The sequence below is a fragment of the Neophocaena asiaeorientalis genome, unplaced genomic scaffold, assembly GCF_003031525.2.
Source record: "Neophocaena asiaeorientalis asiaeorientalis breed wild unplaced genomic scaffold, Neophocaena_asiaeorientalis_V1.1 scaffold79, whole genome shotgun sequence".
Classification (NCBI taxonomy): domain Eukaryota; kingdom Metazoa; phylum Chordata; class Mammalia; order Artiodactyla; family Phocoenidae; genus Neophocaena; species Neophocaena asiaeorientalis.
This window is the reverse complement of record NW_020175402.1, coordinates 3,153,185-3,176,069: the sequence shown is the minus strand read 5'-3', so window position 1 is coordinate 3,176,069 and position 22,885 is coordinate 3,153,185. Positions and strand designations below refer to the sequence as shown.

Below are 22,885 nucleotides of genomic sequence, written 5' to 3'. Positions count from 1 at the left end.
ATGTCTTTCATAAGTGTTTTATAGTTTTCTGAGTATAGGTCTTTTACCTCTATTCTTTTTAAAATAAAAACCGAAACACTACAGAATGTCAGAGTTCCCCTACCCTTGAACCATTCACTAGTTATTCTTCTAGATTTTTATTTTCTATGTACACACTACTTTTTTCTTTTAAATGTGTGATCACACTATACAGCTTTTTAAAATATTTTATTCCCAAACTAATATAATCAACCCTCTGGAGGCTGTAATGCCCCCACCAGCATGGTATCAGAGAAGGCCAAAGAGGGAGCCAGGCTTTAAACCCTGCCATCCAGTAATGAGAAACCCCCCTTTTTCTTGGTTGGAAGAGAGGGAAGCAGAGGGGTGTCAGAGGAGGAGGCCTAGTAGAGTAGTCAGGACTTTCAACATCAACCAGCTGTAATAAGGCCACCTCGACTGGGGTCTCAGTGGAGACCACATGGGGAGCTGGAACCCTCACCCCTGACCAACAATAATGAGGAGCCTTCCCACCTTGGGTATCAATGGAGGCCAAGTGGGGCACCTGGACTTCTATCTCCACTTGGATGTCTATGTCCATCTGGCTTCTCCTTCCCACTGCCGTTCTTCTCTCCCACCCCCCTCCAGAGCAATGTCAGAGAAGTCTTATTTGAGTGTCAGAGAAGTTTAAACAGAAGGTTTAAACAAGATCCAGAGTTTCACAACATAATAAGAAAATGTTAGGTTTCAACTGAAAATCCCTTGTCATACCAAGAACCATATCAAACTGAATGAAAAAATGCAATCAAAAGATGTCAACATCAAGATGACATAAATGTTAGAATTAGCTGACAAAGATTTTAAAGCAGCCATGATAAAAATGCTTCAATGAGCAATTATGAACAGCTTAAAATAAACATAAAAATAGCCTCAGCAAGGAAATTCAAGATGCAAAGAAGAACCAGAAATTTAAGAACTGAAAAATACAATAACTGAAATAAAAAGCTCAGAGGGTGGGCTCAACAGCCAATGGAGAGGACAGAGAAAAGAATTGGTGAACTGAAAAACAGAATAATAAAAATTACCCAATCTGAATAACAGAAAGAAGATAGAAAATTTAATACTTCTTATATATTTCCATATTTTAATGTCATCTAATGGTCATTTTTGAAGGCTTCACTGTATGCTATTGACCCAACAATTTCATGTCTAGAAATTTATTCTATAGAAACACTTATACAGATGTCCAAGGATACAAGAGGAAGGAAAAATAAAGTGTTGTTTATAATAGCAAAACACTGGGGATCTCCCAATGCCCATCAGTAAAGGATTTGTTAAATGACATCACACCACCAGAGGGTGGAGTCAGGGCTAACCCATTCGGCCTTCGCTGGCATGGGTGGAAAACAGGACCATAGATTTTTCCTGTGGTGTTTGGAATAGAGCAGCTATTGTCTGAAAGTTTTCTGTCCTGCTTAGGCTGCCCCTTTTCCTGGTTTTCTGGCTAGAGAGAGCAGCCTTTTGTCAAAGTTTTTGTTATTGTTTTTTCTGTCTACAATTGTTGGGAGTTTCTGGGTTGCTGGGTTCTATAGTGCCAAGTCTGGGATGTATGAAGCAAAAACCCAGGAAACTCACCACCACCATCTAATCCATCTTCCCAGAAGTGGAGGTTTCTCAGATATATTAAATTTGAAAAGCAGAATTAATACAATAGATTATTACTAAACCATATAATGCCATTTCCAGCAACATGGATAGACCTAGAGATTATCATGATAAGAAAAATAAGTCAGAAAGAGAAAGACAAATACCATATGATATCGCTTATATGTAAAACCTGAAACACAACACAAATGAACATATCTATGAAACAGAAACAGGCTCACACAGAGAACAGACTTCTGGTTGCCAAGGCGGGGTGGGGGGGAGGGAAGGAGTGGGAGTTTGGAATTAGCAGATGCAAACTGTTATATATAGGATGGATAAACAACAAGGTCCTACTATACAGCACAGGGAACTATATTCAATATTCTGTGATAAACCATAATGGAAAAGAACATGAAAAAGAATATATACATGTATAACAATAATTTTGCTGTACAGCAGAAATTAACATAACATTGCAAATCAACTATATTTCTATAAAATTTACAAAAATTAAAAAACAAAATTAAAAATATATGAAAGGTGATATATATACATAAAGTAGAATATTATTTGATAATAAAAAGCAATACATTACTGATACATGTTATAACTTGTATGAACTTTGAAAAATTATGCTAAATAAAAGGAACCAGTCACAAAAGGCCACATATTATATGATTCCATTTATATGAAATGTCCAAAATAGGCAAATCTACAGAGACATAAAGTTGATTAGCAGTGGCCTAGGGCTGGTAGAGGGGAGGAAAGAAAGGGGAGTTGGGAATGATTGCTAATGGGTAAAAGGTTTCTTTTTGGAGTGATAAAAATGTTCTAAAATTAGACTGTGGTGACGGTTGCATAACTTTGTGAATATACCAAAAAAACACTGAATTGTACACTTTAAATGGCTGAACTGAATAATATCTGAATTATATCTCAGTAAAGCTGTTTTTAAAATACATAGACTCAGGACTTCCCTGGTGGCACAGAATCTGCCCACCAACGCAGGGGACACGGGTTCAAGCCCTGGTCCGGAAAGATCCCACATGCCGCGCAGCAACTAAGCCCGTGCGCCGCGACTACGGAGCCTGTGCTCTAGAGACCATGAGCCACAACTACTGAGTCCGCGTGCCAAAACTACTGAGACCGCGTGCCACAACTACTGAAGTCTGTGCATCAGCCTGTGCTCCGCAACAAGAGAAGCCACCGCAACGAGAAGGCCGCACACTGCAATAAAGAGTAGCCCCCGCTCGCTGCAACTAGAGAAAGCCCGCGCAGCAAAGAAGACCCAACTCAGCCAAAAATAAATAAATATATATATATATTTTTTTTTAATCTTATAAAAAAATAAATAAAATACATAGACACAGATTACAAGTATAAATATCACATATTGGACAAAATTTTAATTTGCAATACATAGTTTTTAAACTATAACTTCATATTACAGAAAACATACATGTCTATATTTCTTAAAAATTAGAAAATCCAAATAATCAAAGCAAAAACATGAACAATACCACTGACAGAAATAACCACCAATTCCAGACAAATAATGAATCTTAGCATTCATTTAGGTTTTGTTCTTACAAAAGGGGTAGTTTTGTTTAATTTGCTATCTAGGGTTCTTCTCATACACTCACTGTTCCGCACCCTTCCCCTGCCCTACCTCTGTTGTAATTCTTGAATTGCCTAATACCAGTATTTATTCAGAAACTACTTGATTAACTCCTACATTGCAGAACAGGGGTCAGTGGTAGGTGCCATAAATATTTTAATGTTTTACTAATTTAAGGTTAAGGAACTGCTCACTTAGAAAACCCAGTTTAATCAGTTTTCAGAATAGTCAGATTTTAAAACACCCTAGAGGGGCTTTCCTGGTGGCACAGTGGTTAAGAATCCGCCTGCCAATGCAGGGAACATGGGTTCGAGCCCTGGTCCCAGAAGACCCCACATGCCATGGAGCAACTAAGCCTGTGCACCATAACTACTGAGCCTGCACTCTAGGGACCACGAGCCACAACTACTGAGCCCACGCACCTAGAGCCTGTGCTCTGCAACAAGAGAAGCCACTGCAATGAGAAGCCCATGCACCGCAACCAGAGAAGGCCCAAGTGCAGCAACAAAGACCCAACGCAGCCAAAAATAAATAACTAAATTAAAAAAAAAAAAAAAAAAAAAAACACCCTAGAAAGAGAGCGTTAACTTGGTCCTCTTTATTTCTTTGTGTTTAAGGGACTGGGGGTGAGGGATGACTATGACTAGAAGAGAAAGAGAAGCTGGGACCTGAAGGTAAGAATGGGCTCCTGACCATTAACTTATCAATATTTTCCTTGACATATTTTCAAGGGAATGTATGAGAACAGTGTGTAGCTGAAAGAATGAACTTTAAAACTTTAAGAGCTCACTTACCTTTAACGTTGTTTCTATCTAAATTAGCTGTCTAAATTCACAAAATGGCTTCCTTCGATTTAGATTAACTTAAAAGTCACAAAACAACACAATAAATGGGGTGAAGTCACCTGGCTTCTATTATCTATTTCTTCAGAGTTTTTGCTAAACATGCTGGAACCAAGGTTTAGAGTCTACACGTTTAATAAGCTGTTATCCTTCTACAGGGTCTGCAGAGTATGGAGGAAATAACAATGTTTAGATTAAGACATCTGGATTTGAATCCTGACTTCACTAAGTATTAGCTGTGTGACCTTTGGTAAAATACTTAACATTGTGAAACTTACGTGATATTATGAGGATCAAATCAGTTAAGGTACACACAGTTCCTGGCACATGGTAAGAGTTCAGTAAATGTTACCTGATGTTAAAGATACTTCATGCACAGAACTCAAGGCCTAACAACAGGTTCTTCAGTTCTAGCACTGTCATTAGAATCCCTAGGTTACATCATTTAGAAAATAAGAGAGGGGAATGAATCTAAGTATTTTCTACGTTAAGTTCTTCCAAATGACATATATTATGCCCTAATGCTTTAAGAAATATGGTCTATATAAAGTTTAAATAGTCCACTAAATGGAGTGAAGCAAAGATATCCTCTATTTGAGGTGTCAAAAATCTCTGGCCATGTAAAGAATGTATCACTGTTTCCTGGCCATAACCATATCATAGAAATAATTCTATAAATAAAGCAAAGGATATGTAATGGAAGAATTACCGTATCCCAAGCTCTGCCTGGGATGTATTTTATGTAAATAAAAGACAGACAGGCAATGACAGGACCCTGAAAAGACCTCAGTTGCTACCATTTTCTTGTTCAGTATCACCAATTCATGAAGTCTACTCTCCAGAAGAGAGCCTGTGCAATTAAGAGAACTGATTAGTTCGAAATTACATAAGGATTAGATACCAGGCTTAGATGAAACTCCAGGGTAGGCTGTTAGAGTTCATTTGAAACATTTACCATGTTGAAGATGAACTCTACACTCTCCCAAAACAAGCTCTTCACATGTGTTAATCTAGTTAATCCTTATATCCTCTCACTCAGCAGAGGATGATGGTTAAGAGTTAAGAGCCAGACTCCCAGACAATTCCAGCATTTCCTAGCTGTGTGACTTTGAAAAAGTGATTTAACCTCTCTGGGCCTGTTTTTGTCTTCTATAAAATGGGAACAGTAACATGACCTACCTCACTGGATTGTTTGGAAGAACTGAATGAATTACTATATTAAAGGGCTTAGAACAGCACAATGCTCTAAAACAGGGGAACAGGGAGGGAATTGTGCATTGTATACACTTTCATACTTTTTGATATTTGTACCATGCACGTGAATCTTTCATTTAACAACAAAAAAGCAAGCAATCAAAAACCTTCCCACCCTAAACATATGAAAATTAAGTAAAACACAAGTTATAGAATGAATGTGGAAAAGCCCTGAAAACGAAAGACACCTACATAGGAGCAGGATTCTAGAACTCTTAGGATACATAAAAATCCATAAGGAAATGGGTTTAAAACACAGATTACCAGGTCTCACCTCCAGACACTGATTCAGTATGTCTGTGGTAGGGTTCAGGAATCTGCAATTTTTAACAAGCACTCCAAACAATTCTAATTCTGATGCATTTGATAGGCAGACCATATTTTGGTAAACACTGACATGGAGGAAAAACAGGCCAAAAAAAAAAGACTGGAAAGATGTTTACTCCATGGTTAAACTCTGAATTCCTCATGATGCCTTCTGGACTCTGCTCTTTGTAAGCCAGCAACCTAGTCACCATTTGTTGGGGTCACATTTGATAAATAACAGCCTCCTCTCATACTCTTAAGTAATGCCACACTATGCTACCTTGCCTCACACTTGGCAAAAGCCAAGTTACTTAAACCAAACTAGCCTAGAGCCCCTTAAAACCTAGACACTCAAATTCAAGAACACTCTCATTCCACAAAAACTAGGAAGCAGAGGCAAGTACCTTTTAGTGCAAAACAATATAACATTAATGTTTCTTTATTTTTTATTTATTTATTTTTTGCGGTACGCGGGCCTCTCACTGTTGTGGCCTCTCCCGTTGCGGAGCACAGGCTCCGGACGCGCAGGCTCAGCGGCCATGGCTCACGGGCCCAACCACTCTGCGGCATGTAGGATCTTCCCAGACCAGGGCACGAACCCATGTCCCCTGCATCGGCAGGCGGACTCTCAACCACTGCGCCACCAGGGAAGCCCCAGCTTATCTTAAGACCAAATACAATGTCAAGGACAATTATGATGACCCAGAGTCCTTTATAGATCAAGTCCTTTATGCTTGCTGCAGGATGGTTATATCTGGTTTTAGAAGAACAATTATAAATTTTAATTAGTATATTATACTGTTAAGTGATTTGACTTGTCAAGAGAAAAAAAGAAAAGATACTGCTGTGATTTAGGGATGAGAACCAATACTTGACTTGCAAAATAGGCTGCATTTTTCACTGAGAAACTATATAACCATGGATAAATCACTTAATCTCTTTGGGTCTTAGTTTCCTATTCTGGAAAGGGGAGGTTGAGGGGTATGATGGAGACTGATTTACAGAGTTAATAACTGTTATGCTGTAATACAAGATATATCCCTACTCTTAGGGAATGCACACTGAAGTTTTTAGGGGTAAAGGGCTACAATGTACACAACTTACAAGAGAAAGAGTAAATAACAAAGCAAATGGGGTAAAATGTTAACAATAGGTAAACCTGGGTAAAAGGTGTCTGTACTGTTCCTATTCTTATAACTTGTCTGTAAGTTTGAAATTATTTCCAAATAAAGTTTTTTTCAATTATTAATCTAGTTTCCATTCTAAATAGTTTCTAACTATATTAAAACCCACTTTTTTTATGTCATTTATGTATTATCTCCAAGGGCAGATAAGTCTTTTTTAATTAAAATTTTTATTTTTTAATCATTCATCAACCAAGTGAGGACCTACACTAAACAATGAAAATCCAGTGATAAACAAGAAAAGACATGGTTCCTGCCTTTGTATTACCTGTGGTCTACAAAGTTTAATCTGAATAATTGAAAAATTTGAGAATACACAAAATAAAAATGTTACTATAGGATACAGTGAAACTCAAAATATACCCCCCAACTTTACCACAACTGTAATAATACTTGTTTAGCATTTTCTCATAAACATCCCCCAATAAATCATGATTTTGTGAGTTTCAGTCTTAAGGGCTTGCCATGTCTCCTCCTCTGAGTTGGTGATTCAACTTATAACAGGAGACTTGATGTTCTCTTGCTTTAGTCTAAATCACTGTGAATTGAGAAATCATTTAAAACTATACAAATATGTCTCTTCACTTTATTCTTAAATTTTAAACAAGGAGGGAACAATTAAAGCACAGCCAAAATTTATCATGCTTACCTATCTGAAATAACCCACTAAAATCTATAGTTATTACTAAAGTCATCAAGATGCAAAGTTATTTGAATGCTGTTAGAAGAAATAGCTAAGATACACAATTTAGCCAATTGTTTTAGCTAAATGTCAAGGTTTAGTGAAAAAGCTCTCCCAGGACTATCCACAGTTAAATCTGTCAAATGGGAGTGACAATTCAATTCCAGTAGTTTCAAAGGTTGCTTGTTTCTGTTTCCTTCAGTAAGTGATCAAATTATGATTCAACTAATATAGCTAATAATTTAATTTTTTTTAACTTGTAAACATGTACAATAGCCTTTAAAAATGAGGTCTTGAAAAAGGTCTCTCTCCTCCTTTCCTATTGCCTTCCCCACCAATATCCTTGAGTGTCCATACTACTATTCCATTATCCCCTCCCATTCATCCTGTACAATAGTCAACATAAATCTGGACACTTTTGTGACTAAAATCACATTATCCTCCATCTGAAATGCCCCTGCTGCACCTGCCCTTCTGGTCAAGCTCAAGCCTCTCCCCCAAGAGAACTTTCTAAATCACTCTAGCCCAAACCAATTACCTGTCCAATTACCCGCCCAGCTTTTCAAACCCTGATGTCAACATAAATCAGCAGAGGATCTCGTTAAAATGCAGATTCTTATTCAGCAGATCCAGGGTGAGGCCCAAGATTCTGCATCTCTTACAAACGCCCAGGGAACAGCAACTCTATGTTATTTTTTAAAAATTAATCATGGGGGCTTCCCTGGTGGCGCAGTGGTTGAGAGTCTGCCCGCCAATGCAGGGGACACGGGTTCGTGCCCCGGTCCGGGAAGGCTGGGCCCGTGAGCCTTGGCCGCTGAGTCTGCGCGTCCGGAGCCCGTGCTCTGCAACAGGAGAGGCTGCAACGGTGAGAGGCCCGCGTACCGCAAAAAAAAATAATAAAAATAATAAAAAAATTAAAAAAATAAAAATCATGACTTGGCTTGTGATCTCTTAAATCACTACTGTGAATTATTACTTTAATATTCATATCTCTGCACTGTATCTCCTGAACTAGACTACAAACTTATCGACACCCCGTACTTTTTTTTTTCTTTCTATAGGACTTCATCTACTGCAGATGCCTTACTATTTATTAGCTTTCTGTCGATTACTAACAGTGAAAGCCTTTGAATTACAAAAAAAGGTTATCAGTATAGAAAAAACTTATTAAGTTAAATCTTTCTGATTTAATAAGTTTTCTCAAAAAATTTAATTAGGTCTCCAAATCACCTTGGGATAGAGCTAATAAACCACAGAAGCCACACAGCAAAATCTGATAGTTGCCTGCCCAAGATCCAGTCTCCCCTTTCTTTTGCTGATAGAACTTGCAACTTTTTTTAATCAGGAATCCATTCCTCCCTCCCCCAAGTGATACAGGAGATGATAACCCAATCCCCAATTCTAGGGGTAAATCCTGACTGATTCTAAGCCAGTCATGATAGTTCCAGTCCTCTTGCCAGTGACAGACCTACTGTAATCATGTGACTCAGTTCTAATCGACAAAACAGTCCCCTGAGAAAAGTTTCTCACTCTTAAGATAAAGACAGCAGAAGAAGAAACCCTTCGATGAGAAAACTGTGGCTGATGTGGCCAACTTGATACTGCCTGAGGCTGCAACCAATACCAAAAGAGGACAGACCCAAAAGAATCACAAGGGAGCCAGTCTTCCTATTAGACTTCTTTCTTAGATATGCTGCCTTAGTGGTTCAAGACAATTTGGGGCAAAGTTTTCTGTTACTTACAATCATAAGTATCCAAACCAATATCTCTATTTGTCTCCAATTAAGACTAGCAGGAAGAATGAAAATATGTAAGTGTGGTAAGGAATGAAAAAAGAAAACTCTCAATATAAGTGAAAGGAGATATAACAACCAGGGCTCTGGTTTGTTTACAATTAATTCTATTTTCATAGGCTGCCATTTAGACTTCACTCTAGGATTTCAGTAGTCTGTGTAGTACTTGCCACTGAAGTTCAAGCTATGGGCTGTATTTCCTCATTCATAGAACACCTTTTATACACCTCCTTGCCTAGGACCCAGATATATTTATTCAACATTCAATACATATTTACTGAGGACCTCCTGTCCTCCCAAGCACTGGGAGCTGGCATTGGAGAAACAGCTGTGAATGAGACAGATAAGACCTGACTTCATGAAACCTTCATTTTTATGGAAGAAACAGATAATAAATATATCAAGTTAAAAACTTTAAACTGCAATAAGTGCCTAAAGGGAAACAAAGTACTAAGAGAGATGACAAGGAGCACCTACTTTAGATAAGATGGTCATAAAAGATCTCTTAGACCTAAAGAATGAGAAGAAGCCAGCCCCGCAAAGAGCCAGTATGACTAGATTGCTGTAAGTACTAGAGAAAGTGGTATTGGGAGGGGCCAGATCATGAAAGACTTTCTAGACCAAATTAAGGAGTTCAAACTTACATTCACAGAGGGAATAATTTTTCATTCGTTTAACAAATGTTTACCAAGTACCTACTACGTAGAAAGAAATCATTCAACACAATGGTTAACAGCAAGGATTCTGAAGGCTGAGAGCCTGGGCTGATATATGGGTTCATCTTAACCACCTGTATGATATTGGGCACTTAACCTCTCTGGAACTCAGTTTCCTCATATGTAATATGGGAATAATACCTACTTCACAGAATTATTATGAGATTAAATGTTAATATATCAAAATCTCTTATAATATTGCTCAGCATGTGGTAAGTGCTTGGTAACAAAGTATGTGCCAAGTAGAGAATATATTCCTTACTTCACGGAGCACGCACATGCTTGCATGCGTGTGCGTGTGTGTGTGTGTGTGTGTGTGTGCGCGTGCTGGGAGGGGAGAATATGCCACAGAATGGGATAATAGGATACCCCTGAAGGGTTTTGGTGGGTGGAGGTATATGAAGGTAAAATCGGATTTCAATTCTAAGACAATAAATAACACTTGCTACCATATGGAAAACAGGTTGGGGGCATGGAGCTGATGAATAATGGAAGCTGGGATGCCTACTGTAATAGTCCCAGTGGAATGTGGCTTGGATTAGGTAGAGGCAATGAAGATGGAAAGAAATGCATAGATTAAATTGAACTGGGAAGGGTATAATCCTAAAGAGTTGTGGATGGTTTGGATGTGGTAACTGAGGGAAAGAAAGAAATCAAGTACCTCCTAGATTTCTGGTTTGAGCAACTAGGTAGAGAAAAGCCTCAAGATGGAGGTGAGGGTTTGTCTGCCTATATTTTGCTGAAGGAGAGAAAGAGAAATCCCTTTAAGAGATAACTACAGAGCTATAATCTTGGCTTGAAAATATTTCTCAGGTGTGGGAGGTTACAAACCAAAATTAACATTGCTTATATCTCAGGACAGACTTGGGGAAAGGTAGAAACAGGGGTATTAACTTTATAGACCTCTGTACTGTTTTGTTTTTTTTAGATTTAAGAAAGTTTTTAAAGAAAATGTTTATACATGATAATCTTATTCCTGCCCCAATCACTGTCAAAATATTAAGCTGTTTAAATACGACAGCATTTTTTTCAAGCACTATGAAGAATTCAAAAGAAATTCTGAATACAAAGCTGTTACTGAAAAACTACTACTGGAAATAACATAGGGAATTAATGACAGTTGAAAAAGATTCTACTAAGTACTACTTTTGTTCTCTGTTACATATTTGAACTGTATGCTGAAAATGAAAACAAAGGCTCTAATCCATACTAAAATCAAATCTGAAATGTCTCAGCCAGAATCGTTTGTTAAAACTAAGTGCCAGATACACAACGACCGGACTTTCCATCTAAGCACAACAGAACCATAATGGAAAAAACAAGCTCTGCCGGAATGTTTACATTCACTCATCAGAAGCCTAAAATAGGAGGAACAAAGTCTATTATCTCTTCAGAACAAATTATAACCCATATAACTAAAAATACTGCACGATAAGAAAGGAAAAAAAGATAGCCAAAGGTATAACCCTTTTTATTGTCTGGATCGACCTTGAATCTACTCCCTATAAGAATCAACTACAATAAATGAAAATGCTGCCAAAATTGCCTGCAAACAAGTTAACAGCCAGTGTTTAATTTAGCAGCTGATTTCTCACTCAACATGCACTATTTGAAAGTGCTTTATACAGATATATTAATCCTCACAATACCCATATGAAGTTAGGTATTGTTTTCCTCATATTTCAAACAAGGAAACTGAGATTTAGAGAAACTGAGTAACCTGCCATAGGTCACACAACTGAGGAGTGGTGAAACTGAAGTCTGAACTCTAAGTCCATGCTATTAACCACTTTTACAGTTTCTAACACCAAGATAAGAAGGAAATGCTGGAACTGTACCTGTTAGTCTCATGATTTGTGTGGTACAACCACCAACTCACACAGATGGACATGACTATTATCAAGTAAGATAAGTTACCTGAACCACAACCATTACAATGTGATCCAGAATTGTTATTTAAATTTTCTAGCAGCCATATTTAAAAAAAAAAAAAAGTGAAATTAATTTAAATATTTTATTCAATATATCTAAAATATTATCATTTGAACATATAATCAACATAAAGTTATTACATTCTTTTCTTTGTACTAAATCTTTGAAATCTGGTATATGTTTTATACTTAGAGTACATCTCAATTCAAACAAGCACTTAATAGCCACATATGGCTAGCCACATATCATACTAGACAGCACATAGCTAGAGAAAAAGCCTCTGAACAACAAAAACTAACGTATGTCACCAAGACCATGTACTAAAGGTCATGTACCTGACTCATCAACTCAACATTCAAACTCTCAGAAATTATTTACTCTTATTTCAAACAAACTTTAACAAGTTTGTTTATCTGGCTTACCCAAACCACAAAAGATTACAATAGAAAATTAAAGGAAATGGGCTGCATCAATAGAGACCAGTTGACAAAGGAAGATAGAAAACACACAGAAACATACACGCACCCATGTATGCATACACACAGGAGATTCAAAAAGCACAACAGCTGAGGCCATTTAGCAGAAAGGCAAAAATAGTCTTACATACCTCAATAGTTCCTTAGGCCATCACTGCATTACTGAATTTGTATTCAGAATGCTGACAATGACAGTTAAATTCAGCATTTTAATAAGTCAAGGAAATATTAGTATATTTTAGAAATATTTTCATTTAAAATCAATTTGAGAACTCTATACTATTTTTGCAAATATTCTATAAATCTAAAACTATTCCAAAATTATAAAGTTAATTTTAAAAATCAATTTGAAGCTTTTAGTATGGCCAAGTAGTTCCCATAAGATCAACCTTTTGCCCCCATAAAAATGATAACATCTAGACAAAAAAAAAACCACTTGGGGTGAACTACACTGGAGAATGAACAAAAGCAAGCAGATGTTGGATGGAGTTGATACCTGCAAGGGAAATACACTGGACAAGTTTCCCCAATTTTTATCTTTTAACCTTGTGCCTTGCAGGGCAGCTAAAATTCCAATGAACGATTCACAGTCCTGCTGGCTTGAAGAACCAAAGGACAGAGTTTAGAGAAACCATCACCACCAGAAAATAATGTCGAACACCACAAAAAAGAGAACCAGAGAGGGGGAGCCCTAAAATCTGCACAAAACTCTCTCCAGATATCTGGCTGATCCCTGGCGTACATATGCACAGGGCAGATTCCAAGTAGGCCAACTAAAAGAACTGAACTGAAATTTGAGCTGCCACCCACCAGAGGAGAGAGAGTTTTTCAGTTTGAGTTCAGGAGAGGGAGAGGGAGAGGGAGAGAGAGAGAGAGAGAAGACGAGAAAGGAAGGAAGGAAGGAAGGAAGGAAGGAAGGGGAAGAAAGAAAGAAAGGAAGGAAGAACGAAAGAAAGGGAAAGAGAAGGAAGGAAGGAAGGGAGGGAGGGAAGAAAAAGAAAAGGGAGAGAGAAAGAGAAAGAAAGATCAATACTCTTCAGAAGAACATAACAAAATCCAAAGTTTCCACTGATACAACTTATTATCATTCACAATATCAGAATACAATCCAAATGATTCCCCATAAAAACAGGAAAACATGACCCATTCTCAAGAGAAAAAATAATCAAGGAGATACATGCTAAACAGACCTAGATGCTGCATTTTGCAGACAAGGATTTTTAAAGCAGTTATTATAACTATGTTCAAGGACACAAAGGAAAATAAGCTCATGACAAAGAAAGATAGGAAATCTCAGTAGAGAGAGACCACAAAAAAAAAAAATGTAAAATTCTAGAATTAAAAAATGCAATATCTGAAAAGTTTTAAAAACCACAAGATGAGCTTAACAGTAGAATAGAGTCTATGAATGTGAAGACAGATGCAAGAAACTACTCAATCTGAAGAAGAGAAAAAAACAAACAAGTGAAAAAAATCAACAGAGCCTCTCAACCACTGCGCCACCAGGGAAGTCATCAAAATGTCTATATATTTAAATAGAGTCTCAGAAGGAGAGGAGAGAATGAGGCAAAAAAATTTCAAGAAATAACAGTTGAACTTTTCCCAAATTAAGACAAATTTACAGATTCAAGAAGCTTCATTAACATCAAGTAGGAATAATATAAAGTAAGTCACACCTAGGTATATCATAATTAAAATGCTTAAAAAGCAAAAAGAGACAATCCTAAATGTAACTAGAAAAAACAACTACACTGCATACAAAGGAATAATGATTCAAATGACAGCTGAATTCTCATCAGAAATAATGGAGGCCAGAAAACATGGAACTACATTTTTAAAATACTGAAATAAAAACAACAACAAAAATCACCCCAAAATCTTACATCCCACAAAAATATCTTTAAAGAATGGAAGTGAAATCACGACATTTTCAGATAAAACTATGTAGAATTTGAATGTGTGACATTTAAATGAGTTAATTTCAGGAACACAGAAAACTAATTAATGTTTATTATATTAAGGCATGATTGTATTATTTAAAAAAAGAAAACAGGTGCCCTTTACAATTACATATTCTCACTTTGGTCACATAGAAAAAAATGTATCTCAAACTTTTTCAATGGCTAAGCCTCATTCTTTTAACATCTTCTAACCAAAGATAAACTCACTAACTGCCGGTGTTCCCTTGCTTATCAGCTGAAGACAAATATGTTAGAGCAGGTCTGTGAGCGAAATTCTTATGCAAGGCAAAATCCAGCAGCCCACCTCCCCTAAGGGCAAGTTAAAAATATACATGCTGTAGTATAAACTAAATTCAGAAAGAGTCCTAGGAGAGAAAGAAAACAATTAAGTGTTCAAAAAATACTCCTCCTCCCCAATCTGTGCTTACAGCAACTACCTAACTTTAGCGTAAGAGCTATTTCTCTTTATCAACAAGTTCCCAGACCAAGCAATTTTAACTAGAAATTCCATCAAGAGGTCAGCAGTAGAGTCAAAAATTTCTCCTTCTGTAAAGAATCTAAATTCTCCAGAAAGTTTTTAAAAGAGATTACACTTTAGGTAAATAAAAGGAAAATGAAGAATTCAGAGGATAAATGAGATTTGTGAGGGACTTTAAAAACAATTACATGGGGACTTCTCTGGTGGTCCAGTGGTGGAGTCTGTCTTCCAATTCAGGGAACGTGGGTTCGATCCCTGGTCGGGGAACTAAGATCCCACATGCCACAGGGCAAGTAAGCAAGCGTGTCTCAACTAGAGAGCCCGCATGCTGCAAACTACAGAGCCCACGCACCCTAGAGCCCGCGCACCACAACTAGAGAGAGAAAACCCGCACGCCACAACTAGAGAGAAGCCTGCACACCACAATTAAAGATCCCGCGTGCCTCAACAAAGATCCTGCATGCCTCAACAAACACCTGATGCAGCCAAAAAAAGACAATGGTTATGCACAGAAAAATGGCTATAAAGATACACATTACAGCACTGGTGGTTTTTTTCTTAAGCTATTTATTTTTGCAGTTTTTTTTTTTGTAATTGAAGTACAGCTAATTTACAATATTGTGTGAGTTTCAGGTGTTCAGCAAAGTGATTCATATATATATATATATATATATATCAATATTTCAGATTATTTTCCATTATAGAATATTACAAGATATTGAATATAGTTCCCTATGCTATACAGTAAATCCTTGTTGCTTATATATTTTATATATAGTAGTGTACATATGTTAATCCCATACTCCACCCCTCCCTTTCCCCTTTGGTAACTATAGATTTGTTTTCTATGTCTATGAGTCTGTTTGTTTTGTAATATATAGATTCATTTGTACTATTTTTTAGATTTCACATAAAGTGATAGCATATAATATTTGTCTTTCTCTGTCTGACTTACTTCACTTAGTATGATAATCTCTAGGTCCATCCATGTTGCTGCAAATGGCAGTATTTCATTCTTTTTTATGGCTGAGTAATATTCCACTGTGTGTGTGTGTGTGTGTGTGTGTGTGTGTGTGTGTACCACATCTTTGTAAACCAATCATCTGTTGATGGGCACTTGGGTTGTTTCCATGTCTTGGCTGCTGTAAATAGTGCTGCTATGAACACTGGGGTGCACATATCTTTCCAAATTAGATTTTTCACCTTTTTCAGTTATACGCCCAAGAGTGGGATTGCTGGATCATATGGTAGCTCTATTCTTAGTTTTTAAAGGAACCTCATACTGTTTTCCATAGTGGCTGCACCAATTTACATTCCCACCAACAGTGTGGGAGGGTTCCCTTTTCTCCACACTCTCTCCAGCATTTATTATTTGTAGACTTTTTGATGATAGTCATTCTTACTGGTTTGAGGTGATACCTCATTGTAGTTTTGACTTGCATTTCTCTAATAATTAGCAATGTTGAGCATCTTTCCATGTGCTCATTACACTACAGTATTGTGTTTTTTAATTTAATTTTTATTTTATATTGGAGTATAGTTGATTTACAGTGTTGTGTTGTTTCAGAGGTAAGCAAAGTGATTCTTACACATATACACATATCCATTCTTTTTCAGATTCTTTTCTCATATAGATTATTACAGAATAGTGAATAGAGTTCCCTGCGCTAAACAGTAGGTCCTTATTGATTATTTTATATATAGTAGTGTGCATCTGTTAGTCCCAAACTCCTAATTTATCCCTCCCCACTACCTTTCCCTTTCGGTAATCATAAGTTTGTTTTCAAAGCCGGTGAGTCTGTTTCTGTTTGTAAATAAGTTCATTTGTATCATCTTTTTAGATTCCACATATAAGTGATGTCATATGATATTTGTCTTTCTCTGACTTACTTCATTTAGTATGATAATCTCTAGGCCCATCCATCCATAATGCAAAGGACATTATTTCATTCCTTTATATGGCTAATATTCCATTGTATATATGTACCACATCTTCTTTATCCATTCCTCTGTTGATGGACATTTAGTTTGCTTCCATGTCTTGGCTATTGCAAATAGTGCTGCAATGAACATTGAGGTGCATGTATCTTCTCGAATGATGGTTTTCTCCAGATATATGCCCAGGAGTGGGATTGCTGGATCATATGGTAACTCTATTTTTAGTTTTTTAAGGAACCTTCATACTGTTCTCCATAGTGATTGTACCAATTTACATTCCTACCCTATAGTATAGGAGGGTTCCCTTTTCCCCACACCCTCTCCAGCATTTATTATTTGTAGACTTCTTATTTTTTTTTTTTTTTGGCCACACCGCGCGGCATTCAGGATCTTAGTTCCCCGACCAGAGGTTGAACACATGGCCCCTGCAGTGGAAGCGCGGAGTTTTAACCACTGGACTCTGCCAGGAAAGTCCCTATTTGTAGACTTTTTGATGATGGCCATTCTAACCAGTTTGAAGTGATACCTCATTGTAGTTTTGATTTGCATTTCTCTAACAATTAGTGATGTTGAGCATCTTTTCATGTGCTCATTACACTATAGTATTATTTTAGTTAAATTTTGGACCTCTAAATGACTAAGAACAAAGGATTGATAACAACAATAAGCAATGCAAAACTGAAGTCATAAGAATGCTATAGACTATTTTAATATAAAATACTCACACACAATAAACATATGAATGAATGACTCTGGTATTTTATTTTGGATTATCTATGTTTAAATTTTTCATTAAAACATATTACAAAATAAGTTTCTTTTAAAACTGTATATGCAACAACATATTGCAGCTGTGAAAAGTTACTTACCATTTCAATGCACAGGCGCCTTAAATATGATAAAGGCAAATTTTAACTTAAAACAATGCTTTATCTGTTTTATTTTAGACACAACAAAATATTTATCTTTCAGGTAGTTCATTTGGAAATACAATATCTTTCTGGTCAAATAATTTACTCTTGAAATATTTTTCATTTCTCTGGCAAACTGCCCCCATTATCACTGATAAATTTTTTTTTTGGACTCTCAACCACTGCGCCACCAGGGAAGCCCCACTGATAAATTTTATTGGCTCCATTTATATTTGTTTTCTAATAAACTGCTTCCAATTATGAAAATTTAATTATCTGGACCTGATTTTGAAATCTCAAGTCTCAACTTTCTGTGTGGGTCTAAACACCCAAGACTCAGGCTACTTTGGGTACATAAAATAAATCCAGACTAGAATGTTCATCACTTCTAAGAAACACACCCACTTTACAGATGAGAACAACAACTTAAACCTGATCTTTCAGTTATATAATTTGAAGATTCTTGACCTCTAAACCAATCTGTTATTAAGTTTAGATCAATGGCTATCTATCTAGTGAGCAGCTTAGTCATAAAACCTAAATTACAAGTCTCAACTTCAATAACTGAACACTATTTTTATTTCTGGTATTTTACTATGAGTTAATATGGAACACAGTACCAGAAACAGACTTAATACTCTCTTACTTGCTTCTATTCGCAGACTACAGATAACAATTTGTCCCAAAACGTTAATAGATACTTACTGAATTGACAAGTTATCTCCTATATGACAAGATTTGTGTTAGGTGAGAAATAAAAGATGAAGAAAATAATCCCTGACCCCTCATCTCCTGGAATTCACATTCTAACTGGAACAATGATATGAAGGAAAATGATTCAGATGAGTGACAGAACATGCAACTGCACAGTGCTCCAGACAGATGGTAGGAAGGGTCAGCTCTGCTGAGGAAGCACAAAGATCAGAGAAGGATTCAAAAGATACCTGAACTAAACCTTGGAGAGCATTTGGTTTCATGAACTAAAACCCTTGAAATATGTTAAGATAAACTTTTTACAGAGTTAGTTGTATTTTAAAATATTTCTAATAAAGATATGCTATAAAGGTAGATCATTCTTCTCTTCAGCAGCATAGTACATTGCTAAGTGCCTGAATGTTTTGGCATGCTTACAAAGGGCTCTGTGGAGGAGCACAAGAGCTGAAAACATTTATTGTGGGTAAGAATGCTTTGGGGGGACTTTTAAAAGTCCTTATTGAGGGGTTTCCCTGGTGGCGCAGTGGTTGAGAGTCTGCCTGCCGATGCAGGGGACACGGGTTCGCGCCCCGGTCCGGGAAGATCCCACATGCCGCGGAGCGGCTGGGCCCGTGTGCCATGGCCACTGAGCCTGCGCGTCCGGAGCCTGTGCTCTGCAGCGGGAGAGGCCACAACAGTGAGAGGCCCGAGTACCGCAAAAAAAAAAAAAAAAAAAAAAAAAAAAAAATCTTTTAAAAAAAAAAAAAAAAAAAAAAAAAAAAAAAGTCCTTATTGAGAACGACCTGTGCTTTTGGCCAGAAATGGGAGATTCTTTCATTCTGTTCTACTACAATACCTGTACTAACCAACCAATCAGAAGAATCCTAATTACTACTTGGCCACACTGAGATCTGACTTAATGGTTAAACACCAAATAAACCAAGAAGATACTAAGTAAAACAGATGACAACAAGACAATAAGAGTCTAGCCTCACAGTAAAAATACGTGTGAAAAAGACTTAAAACTAACTAAACAAACAAACAAAAAATAGAGATAGGAAAATAACAAGAGGGTCAAGAAACTAACATATTTATTACACTCCCTCAAAAAGAGGCTTAAGCGCGAGTTCCCTGGTGGCCTAGTGGTTAGGATTCCAGGCTTTCACTACCATGGCCGGGATTCAATCCCTGGTCAAGGAACAGAGATCCGCAAGACCCGCAGCGCAGCCTAAAAAAAAAAAAAGAGGCATAAGTAACTATTCCTTATACACAAATCAGAATAGTTTAAAGTTATGTTTGCTTAAAGGAAGATTCCTTATTTAAAAAATTCTTAAGGGACATGGAAGGCTGACCATAGGACTAATCAGTTTGGTAAGCTTTTAGTGAGCCAAAAATTAAAGAAAAAAACCCAGATCCAAAAGCACTGGCTGATCTCATTAGCTCTGCTTAAGAAACTTTATAGATGTGACTTCACTCCTGGAATACACATCTATATTTAGTTTATACCTAATATGGATAAAGTCCTGAACTAACAGCCATTTCCTCTCTCCACAAAAAGAAACTTCCTTGCTTTTTTTCTGTCAACAATGCAAAGATTAGTGTAGGCTCCTCTGAAGGGAGAGGTTAAGAAAAAAAAAAAAAAACAGGAAAACTAAAACTAACAATTTAATACATGATTTTTGTTAAACTTGGAACCGTTTGACACTTCTAAATTGGAAAAAACAATCCTAAAATCAAATATGTGATATTCAAGTCAAGTCCCTCGACAAGTTTATAAATAAACCCTTAAAGTACTTTTAAAAATACTAATTAACCAGGCCCCCAAAATGCAAAGAGATGAGGTAATGGAAAGTTTACAGTTTCCTTTCAAATTTAACCAAGAGAACTGGAAGCACCAAACTCATTTAACAACTATCTAGGCTCACTGGTTGTTAGTGTTTTCGAAATATTCTTAAACATTCTCTGAATTCTTTCTTTTTTATTTTTCAGGGTGACTGAAAACAGCAAATAGTGAAAACAAAACTCTGTTAGGTAAAAATTCAAGTTTCAAACAGAGAAAAAGAATATAAACAAATAAAAAAGCTCTTAGCGGTTAAGAGTCAGTCTCTCTGAATCACAAAGACCTTGGTACAAATCCCAGTACTGCTACTTACCAGCCCTGTGAGCACATACAAGAAATGACCTAAACCTCATGTGTAAAACAGTACTGATAGTTCCTATTTCTGAGTTTATGTGAGGATTAAATTACCTAACATATGTAAAGGATTAAATTACCTAACATATGTAAAGGGCTTGGCACACTGTGCCTGAACCACAGTAAGCACTCAATGCTACCTATTATCTTACGACTATTACTCTGACTTTAATAGGAAAACAAAAACCTACTGCTCATTTTTATACACCAGTGTACTCTATCTTATATAGGAATAAATTAAGTAGTTTCAAAACGCTTATAACATTATAAAATGAAGGATTTTTAAGTCACTTTATGATCCTTACATCATCTATCAATTACAGCCATGCCAAAGTTTACCAAAAAAATCAAGGAACAGTGAAATGTAGTAGCACAGGGAGCTAAGTGAAACCTATATATATGCCAAGATCCATAAGTCAAAAGTACTTCTGCAGAACCACTAGATCCTATATGTTTTAGATTATCCCTCTTTATTTCTTTTATGCTCTCACAGAAAAGAATAAGAAGAAAAAAAGAAAAAGAAGACAAAACAAAGAAATAAAAAACAAGAAAAACACTCCTGATAATAATGGACTCTCAGCTTTAGCTACAAGTCCAGAAAGAGCTGCTGAGGCAGATGTTCTAAGATGGCAGAGTCCAATCTGACTGTCCTTTAGTTACCTAACAAGTGTTAACAGGATCATGGTTCACTGAAGTTAATTCAGGAATAAGTTCAGGTCTAATCTTGGACTTTTTTTTGTACTAAACCTGCTCTTCTGATAAACAATGGAAAGTTCCCCACCTATTTGTAATGGCAGACTGGCAGATGCTTCTCACAGTAACATCCTGGAGGTTGAAAGCATATATGTTAAACATACAAACTATCCATGGGCAGTCTTAACTCAGCATTCCCAAAGGTCCATGGGATGACAAGCAAACAATGCTTACTGTGTCAGACACTAAGTGCTTTTCTTATATTAACTCTTTTAATTTTCACAAAAACCCAAGAAGTAAATACTATTACCCCAGAGGAGACACTAAGGCACAAAGGGAGAACTAGGGTTGAAACAGTCTACATTGCTCCAGAACCTATGCTCTTAACAACAACCCTACAACAACAATGTAACACAAAGATCCAGTCTTCCAAATGACACCTCAATTGCCTACTTGAAGTATTAATTCTAATTATCTTCAATTCTGAAATAGACTATTTCAGTGCCTACATAGGGAATACAAATGATACTTCAAGTCCACAATCATCCCCTGGGTCTGACTTTGGGATCTCGAATCTCAAATATTACACAGGACAGAAAGAACCTTTACAAACAACACTGAGGCAACACCATAATCTAGCACATGGGTCCCTGCTGAGTCATCAGGAGAATGACAGCAACTCTTGGGGCTTGTGGGCTGTCAAACCACAAACTTAGGGTCAGAACACAGCTGTGGACTCTCCCTTCGATCTTTTTTATTTTGCAAGGAAAAAAGGTAACTGTTCATTTCAATCTAAAGTAACAATGATTTTGAGGCTCTAAATCAAAACTGCAAATATGAACTGAGCCCAGTGACTTGCATTCTACTCCCAGCTTATTTCTCTGGCTTCTCTATATGAAGATTTCTGTGAATTTAATAGGCATCTGCTTTTCCCCAATAATGTGATCTTTTATTTCTTCTTTTCCCCCCAGTCTCCTCTGGAATCAACTCTGTTCATGGGAAGAGGGAAAAAAAAAAAGCTTCTGTATATTCCTTCAGCAAATACTTTCTTGAAGAACAATCAAATGAGTTAATACATGTAATGCAGTAAACAGTGCCTGGCACATAGAAAGCACCTCGTAAATATTTATAATAGTTCAAGTAAGTATGAAATACCCTTCTATATTTCTATCTCATGCATTTGGAAAATGCAACAGAAAAAGTCAGTGAGATTAAGCATCTATTCTAAATATACACAAACCAGATCTTCCTTGCAGTAAGAAGTTCTCCCAGTCAGTGAATTATGATGATTCTCATAGGAAATATTTTCCCCTTTAAGATGATGGTGTAAGTGTTCCTTCCTACATTATAGCTCTTACAGCTGATACTTTTTTTTTCTTAAAAGCCTTCCCTTGACATGTATCCCCTTCTACCTACCAACCTGTCTCTTCTACACAGCCAAGTTTCTTGTTAGAATTTGGCTTTACTCATTGACCCCACTCTCTTACTTCCTCTTCACTCTTCCACCCACTCTATCATGGCTTCCCCACCACCACTCCACCAAAGCTGTTACTACTAAGGTTACCGATGACTTCCAGGCTGATAAAGCAAA

At 36.8% G+C, this 22,885-nt stretch overlaps 1 protein-coding gene across 3 annotated transcripts in view; it reads right to left on the bottom strand.

The window, feature by feature from the left end:
* CLIC4 (CLIC family member 4) overlaps positions 1 to 22,885 on the bottom strand; it is an 85,818-nt gene that overhangs the window by 50,675 nt on the left and 12,258 nt on the right. Inside the window, exon 2 of one of the 3 annotated variants that reach the window (XM_024766708.1) lies at positions 19,577 to 19,635. The exons of the other annotated variants lie outside the window; for them this stretch is intronic. Coding sequence (XP_024622476.1) covers positions 19,577 to 19,579 — 3 coding nt within the window. The 5' untranslated portion in view covers positions 19,580 to 19,635. The remainder of the gene's footprint in view (positions 1 to 19,576; positions 19,636 to 22,885) is intronic. 3 annotated transcript variants of the gene reach the window in all.